General features: G+C 44.2%; 1 protein-coding gene across 1 annotated transcript; it reads right to left on the minus strand.

Moving 5' to 3' along the window:
• Window positions 1-221: 221 nt before the first annotated feature.
• On the minus strand, window positions 222-5,064 carry Cdkn2c (cyclin dependent kinase inhibitor 2C). The gene is made up of 3 exons (XM_090334873.1): window positions 4,978-5,064; window positions 4,349-4,488; window positions 222-1,101 (listed from the first exon to the last, which is right to left on the minus strand). The coding sequence occupies exons 2-3, from the start codon at window positions 4,475-4,477 to the stop codon at window positions 724-726; spliced, it is 507 nt and encodes a 168-aa protein (XP_090190999.1). The 5' UTR covers window positions 4,478-4,488; window positions 4,978-5,064; the 3' UTR covers window positions 222-723.
• Between the last annotated feature and the right edge of the window lie 1,995 nt (window positions 5,065-7,059).

Genomic DNA, 7,059 nt, shown 5'->3' on the forward strand with positions numbered 1-7,059 from the left:
AGCAGAAGAAGGAAACTTTCACATAAAACATATTTGTTCACATGGCAGATTATAAAGTATTATAAGTGGTCACTGCATCAAAATCTCTTGGTAACAATTAATTAATATGACAGGATAAATAGTAGATGCTGGAAAATTCTCTTGGAAATTTGAGATATCTCTCTTTCAGTTTTTAGTCATAGCTAACCATGTTTCCCAAAATATATTCATTTACTAAAAAGTCTTGTGAAAACCAAGTACCATATGGAGGAGTAATTTATTTATTGCAAAACTTTCTACATTTATTATTTTCAAAACTCTAAGTAGTTATGACCTTTATATGTAATTTATGCAGTTTTCTTGCTAAGTGTCTGTATTCCCCCTAAATTGGTGCTTGTATTTTACTTTAATACTTAAACACATTGTAATTTTACATTTCTGACATTCAGGGATATTGAGATTGATAAAAGAATAAGCAAGGAAAAAGTTAAAGGAAAGAAAAAATATTCAGAAGAAAGCCAACACTTATTTTCAATTACAAGTTAGAAATAAGGATTTTACAAGTGAATAAGATGTTGCTTAAATATACTGTCTCTAGTAAGAGTTCCACTTATGCAGTTTCAAAGATTTAACTAGCTTCTTAAAGTATGAAGAACTATATATTTTAACAAATGATGTTAAAAATAGGACAGGCCATCAAATAACTGACACAATAGAAGTAATGTGCAAAAGCCCTCCTCACATTCATTGCAGATTTGGGGCTCCCCCAACCCCATTTGCCTCCATCAGGCTAATGACCTCCTTCCTCCCATAGAGCCTGGCCAAGTCAAAGGCGGTGTCTCCCTTATGATTCCGGTGCCCCACATGGCTGGCTGTGTGCTTCACAAGGAACTCCACCACTGGGAGGTGGCCTTCTTTGGCAGCCAAGTGCAAGGGCAGGTTCCCTTCATTATCCTCGATGTTAACATCAGCTTGAAACTCCAGCAAAGTCTGTAAAGTGTCCAGGAAACCTGCCCTGGCTGCATCATGAATGACAGCAAAACCAGTTCCGTCTTTTAAATTGGGATTAGCACCTTTAAGTAGTAGTCTCCTGGCAATCTCAGGATTTCCAAGTTTCATTACCTACAAAAGAAGTTTAAAAATAATATTATCCTTTCAGTGCTCATGCCAGAGGCATACTTTAAATTATCTACCTGTTCAGTTTATAGAACTGCTTCTGATGGAATACCCAAGTAGGACTTGTAGGAGAAATGTGGAGGGCTTAGTGGCCAGAAAGTACTAGCGAGGAAAAGTAAAAATAAACTTTTAAAATTGGGCATCTATGATTGAATATCTTAAATGGGCAAGATATAAGAAAAACTGATCAATAAAATAGAATTTGTGCACCTTTATGAATTCCATGGATAACTCAGTTCTTTATCGTCTAAAAAGAGTTGTGTAATTCCTTTTATGAATTCCTTAAAATAAAAGAAATGCAGTCTGGATTTAAATAGCCTCCTATTTGCCTTTCCATGCTCATAAAATATGCCTAGGGTATTAATTATGGAAAGCCAAGCATAAGTAAAATTTACAAATAGCTACTAAAAGCAAATAAGGTTGATGGGTTTCTTTAAAAACCTCAAAGGTCACCTAGTGTAAAACTGAAATTTTCTTAAATGATTATTTTCCACAAATCTCCAAGCACTTAATTTTTGTTTCGTTGCAGTCTGTTTTATATTGGCTACTCAGTGCTTAGAATTCATTTCAAATTACAGAATGTTACTGATTATTAAGGTGTTAAATAAGTCACAGTGTTCTAAACTGCTTGCTATTATTTCAATTTATCATAAACTAGGTTCATGTTATGCCTTGTATTAGATAGGAAACAACTTTATGCAACTGCTTTTGAAAAGAAAGAATAAACCTACTATATTATTCATTGCTCCTCGTAATTCTAGCTGTTCAAGACAGCAAAAGAAAAAGAAGGTGTTTAATATATGTTGGGGACACAGATGGCTTTGTCTTGTGGTTTGAGTTTATTTAATAATCAATTGTTGATCTTTTCATATTTCCTTTTGTAGTTACTATAAGCATTTAGGAATAGCTATTTGTAAACTGCCAATATCTTAAAAGTCAAAATGTGTAACTACAGCTTGCTAGAAAAGTGCAAATTTACATCACAAATACTTATTTACTGTTGTTTAATTGTATTTCAGCTTAAGAAATGTCAATCTCTCACAATTATAATTAAAATAATCTTGTAGACTAGCACATAACTATAAAAATCTATAATTTAGCTGTAAAAGCATTACTCTCATTAACGTGCTAGTATCTTTCAGCATTTTAACTAGCTACATTTGTATTAGCTATATTCATAGCAATCTAAATTTATAATAAATAGGTTGTATGGCAGACACTCATTGTTTATTAAGTCAAATAATAATCAATTGGAAATACCAAAATGTTTTCTTTAGTAATTACAAACTAAGTAGTATAATAAAATGCACTTAGAGTAATATTTTGTAAATATAAATTATATAGATAGTCAAGATAATAAGTTTCCTTGTTGCTAAGACTCTGAACTTTTAGGCCTTTATTTTTGGGGCAGTGGTAAAAACAACACAATATTTATTTTTCAAGAACTTTGATAAACTATACTTTTTAGCTATTAAAAATTAATGAATCTTAATTTTTGCTACAATTTTTTTCATCTAGAATGAGAAAAACAAGAGACAGACACCTTGTATCTGTGCAAAGCAAATGTACAATTAAGGCCTTTGATATTATCCAGACTGAAAAACACTAGGAAGGGAGAACAAGCTTTAGCAATTGGGTTAAGTAAATATAATTATAGAAGAAAAATCGCTATCTTTCATAGAAAACAATAATAATTTTAGAAATGGAATTGAAGAAAGTTTTTCTGTCACAACTTCAATTAGAATTGTGAATACTGAAAATAAACCTTGAGAATCTTCTTTGTTTGTGTGTTTCATTATATTACTAAAGCCAAGCTACACTAAGTGGGTGTTGTTATCTTGATAAGTTTGTTAATATAAACAAGATTGCAGTTACATTAAAAATGTTTTTCAAATTTTTTAAAAAATAGTATTCCTTGTCCAATCTTCCAGTTTATCAAACTCCTATAAGCTCATATTGTGAACATTGGATAAGTGGCTCATTCTTTGTCAGATTATTTTAATCTTTTGACTTTTCTTTAGGAACCCTTTCAATGTATTAAATTTGTGGCATTACTATAACTACCACGTCTGTTTAAAACTAATAAGAAAAGAAAAAAAAATCTTTTCCCTACAGAATGTACCTGAAACAAGATGAACAAGATAAAAATCAAGATAATGTGCATATGCTTTATTAATGCTAAAATTTTTGCAAGTCCAGTGAAGTTTGATTTTAAAATATACAGATTGTATTGACCCTGTGATATCTTTTGCCAGTAAAAATTTCAATTTTAGAACCGAAACAAAACCCTCTAAAAAGCCTCCCCAATGTGTTTTCAAAAGCAACTTCGGAATAAGAATATCATCAGAACTCTGATAAAATAACTCCTTAGGACTGCTTTCAATGATAACTTTTGGAGGAGGAAAAAATATTATCAGGTATATACTTGGCAGCTGGACATGTGTCAATTGTTGCCTGTAAATCTAATTACTGAAAATTAGAGCATACCACGGCATGACTGCAGAGACAAAAACACTGTACCTAAGCTCTTATTAGAAGATTCAACTTTTATTTCTTCTCACTCCCAAATGGGTGGATGGTATTATATTAACTGTGAAATGTACATCCTGTCCCTTGCCCAGGCTGCCTCTTCCAAACCAAGAAAGATCGTTCGTCAAAACACGAAGCATTTGCAGGAAAAACACCCTTGCTAGCAGTTAAGAAAATCAGCGTTTAAGTCAATTAGAGGCAAAGTATCTAAAGACACTAATAGCAGTATGTTTACTTCGAATAATAATCAGAACAATGTGTTTACACTGCTGTCTAAAACAACACAACACAAAACAAATAGACCTCGGTGCTGCTGTGAATATTTTAAAATCCCCATCGTCACACACACACACACACACACACACACACACACACACACACACACACACTCCAAAAAAAACCCAACAAATTTAGGATCCTCTTGATATCGAGGATGTTATTGGATTCGACGAGTTTCTTCAAAGTACGTCATTTTGGGGAGTTGGATTCTTTCTTAAAGATATAAAATATGGCAACCAAGGAGGCTTTAAACACACACTCACAGACACACACTCACACACACAGTGAAATCTGTACCCCTAAAAGCTTGAATCTGTCATTCTAGAAACCCGGTTCACGTAGGCAACATTTCTAACCTGTTTTCCCCACTTCTCTGGATACCAACCTGCAGCGCAGTTCTTCCAAATCCATTTTGGGCATTGACGTTTACATTATTTTGCAACAAACTAGTAAGTTGCTCTAGGTCCCCCCTGGCTGCTGCGGACGCCAACTCGTTCCCCCAGGGCTCGGCCATTCTTTAGGGTCCTGACGATCGGGAAAAGATGAATTAGTTGTTTTTCCTCTCTCTCTGTCTCTCTCTCTGTCTTTCCCCGATTCCTCGGCTCCTAACCAGGCTGCATGATGGCATCGGAGACTGACAGAAGGACTGGGATGGTTAATCTGGAGTAGAGCTTGGTAGTAAATACTAGTAAGATCTGCCTGCCAAAAGCCCGCCCCTCGATTCACACGTGATTATTCAGCAAAACTGAGCCATTGGAGAGGGGCTCCTCGGCTCTCTTGGTAGCTTAACCCCTAGGAAGGACTCGGACGGTCCTCCCCCCGCCCCCCGCCCCCCACGCAGACACACAGACCTTCTGGAGTGAGACTCCGGACGAGGGATGCAGGCTGAGCTGTCACGTACCTACGCCTCCGAGCAGTGGGAGGACGGCGTGTGTAGACTCTTAGGGACGAGGTCCAGATCAGAAAAGACCGCGGAAGGAAAGGCACTGGGGTGAGGAAAAGGTATTGACCCACCTTGGTTCACGGCGGTGACTGGAGCCTGGACTTCAGGGGCCGGTCCTCGGAGGGGCTCAGGTTCCATCCGGCTCGCAGAGTCGCGAGTCCAGGGCGGCCGGCAGAGCGCCGCGGTGGGCTGGATGCTGACGTGCTCCGGGGGTTCACGAAGATCGCCAAAGGCTGACGGCAGTCGCAGTTCTGTGGCCCTCAAGGAGCAGGTCCCAACGGCTCCCCAGCGTGCTCAACTTCTCCCGGGGAGCCTTCGGTCCCGTCCGGGGCCCCGTTGGGGGCTAACGCCGTGCGGGGAGACTCCGGAGCTCGCCGGCAGGGCTGCCGCAGCCCCGCCGAGCCTCAGAGGCCGTGGGAGCCGGGCTCGGAGCCAGTCTCGGGAGGCTGCGGGGCGCGCGGCAGGCCCCCGGCAAGCCCGTCATGCCTGCCCCACCGAGTCCCGGGATTCCCGGCAGCCCGAAGAAGGGGTGGGGGGGAGGCGCCGTGGAGGTGACTGCGGGGCTCAGGCCCTCGGCGCGGTTCGCCGAAGCATCGCTGCTGCCCGGGGCAGCTCACCGGCAACTTCCCGCCTCCGCCCGGGCTAGCTCTGCCTGTCTATGGAGGCGCTCATCGAGTGGCCGCCGTCGCCGTCCTTTCCTTCCTTTCCCGGGTGTCTGAGGGCCTCCGGAGATGAGGAAGGTCCAGGGTTACGCTGGCCAGGCTCTGAGGACGAGGGGAATCGCCACAATTCCAGGGTGCGACCAGCCCCGCCGCCCTCTTGGCGAGAGCCCAGCAGCTTTGGCGCCCCGTGCCACTTCGCTAATTTCCCTCGGTCCCCCGGCCAGGGTCCCCTAGCCTAAACCGCCGACCGGCCGGCACCCGCTGCCGGCCAGCTGTGCCCAGGAGCGAACCGCGTCGTTGCGCTGCCAGTGACAGTTTCTTTTGTAGTTAGTCCCCCTAAAATCGCCGGTCCCGGTTCCCTTCACCCCTACAGGCAACTAACTCGTCGTCCCTCTTTTAGATCTTTTCCTTCCCTCCTTTCCTGGTTTCTTTGCTTTTTTTTTTCCTGAAACAACTGCTGCTTCTGTTGCCTCTGCAGAGATGGTGCCGGTTTCTTCTCCCTTTTTTTCCGACCTCATCAGCTTTTTTTGAAAAGAAAAAAATTGAGCGCTTTTTGAGTTGAAAAACCCGCCCCCATTTTAACGGCAGAGTTTTAAGGAGGCTCGGCGGAGTTGCCGCGCCGCGGGAGCGGGAAGCCCGGGCGCCGCCCTCCGCCCCGCCCTCCGCCCTGGTGGCGCTGGGTCCGGCGGCCGCGCGCGCTCCGCCTCCCTGACCCAGCGCCCTTCCTCCCACCTCGGCGTTCCCCACCGCCCTCCGGCGGGTCGGCGGCGCCGCCGCTCGCCGACCGGCTCCTGGGGGCCGCCTCGCTGAAGCGGGGTTCTGCTCCGCGGAGCGGGGCCGTTCTCTCCCGGTCTGGCAGGCAGGCTGGAGTCCGTGGTGTGTAACCCCGGGCTGAGCAGAACTGTACCGGGCGGGGACTTGGGAGTTGTTACTCGAGGCGGCCCGTGGAGGGCCGAAAGGCCTTCGAGGCCTTCGAGGCGCGGGCTGCTGGAAAGCCGGAGCAGGCTGGGGCCGAGGGAGCCGCAGCGGGGCGGGGCGGCCCGCCTCCGCTCTCCCCGGACAGGCTCGCGGCCAGGCTCGCGGAGTTCGAGCGGCCAGGCCTGCGGCGTCTGTCTTTCCCCCTCACTGGACGCGCGCACTGGGTGAACTCGGCCTTCCTCTCTCCGCCCCGGGCCCTCGGCCTGGCACCTGCCAAACTAGTACTGGGGGACCGAGGAGGAGCCGGCTGACAGCGCAGTGCTCCGGAAAGCAACCGTCTTTTGCAGAGTTTTTGGTACCAAAAGCAGAAGATGTTTTAAGAAATCGTAACCAGCTAGCCCTGTGAAGTCAATATTCCAGGGACTGAAAAGTGGGAACTGTTTCTGTTCTTGGATGGAAGGGAGACAAGTAATTATTTAAAACAAAAGATAAAGTAAGTCATGGGAAGTCTTTTCTAACAAAGCTTTTGCTTGTTGATGAAGTTCTTTCACTATTGAGATTGGGGCTTGGTTT

The sequence above is a fragment of the Megascapheus bottae genome, chromosome 6 (assembly GCF_031878675.1).
Source record: "Megascapheus bottae isolate mThoBot1 chromosome 6, mThoBot2.hap1, whole genome shotgun sequence".
Classification (NCBI taxonomy): Eukaryota; Metazoa; Chordata; class Mammalia; order Rodentia; family Geomyidae; genus Megascapheus; species Megascapheus bottae.

What these genes read in the sequence shown, in the direction of transcription:
- Cdkn2c (XM_090334873.1), bottom strand. Translation starts at nt 4,477, where the DNA reads ATGGCCGAGCCCTGGGGGAACGAGTTGGCGTCCGCAGCAGCCAGGGGG. An exon ending in TTGGAAGAACTGCGCTGCAG is followed by an intron (nt 1,102 to 4,348) that starts GTTGGTATCCAG and finishes CTTCTTTTGTAG; the next exon opens with GTAATGAAACTTGGAAATCC.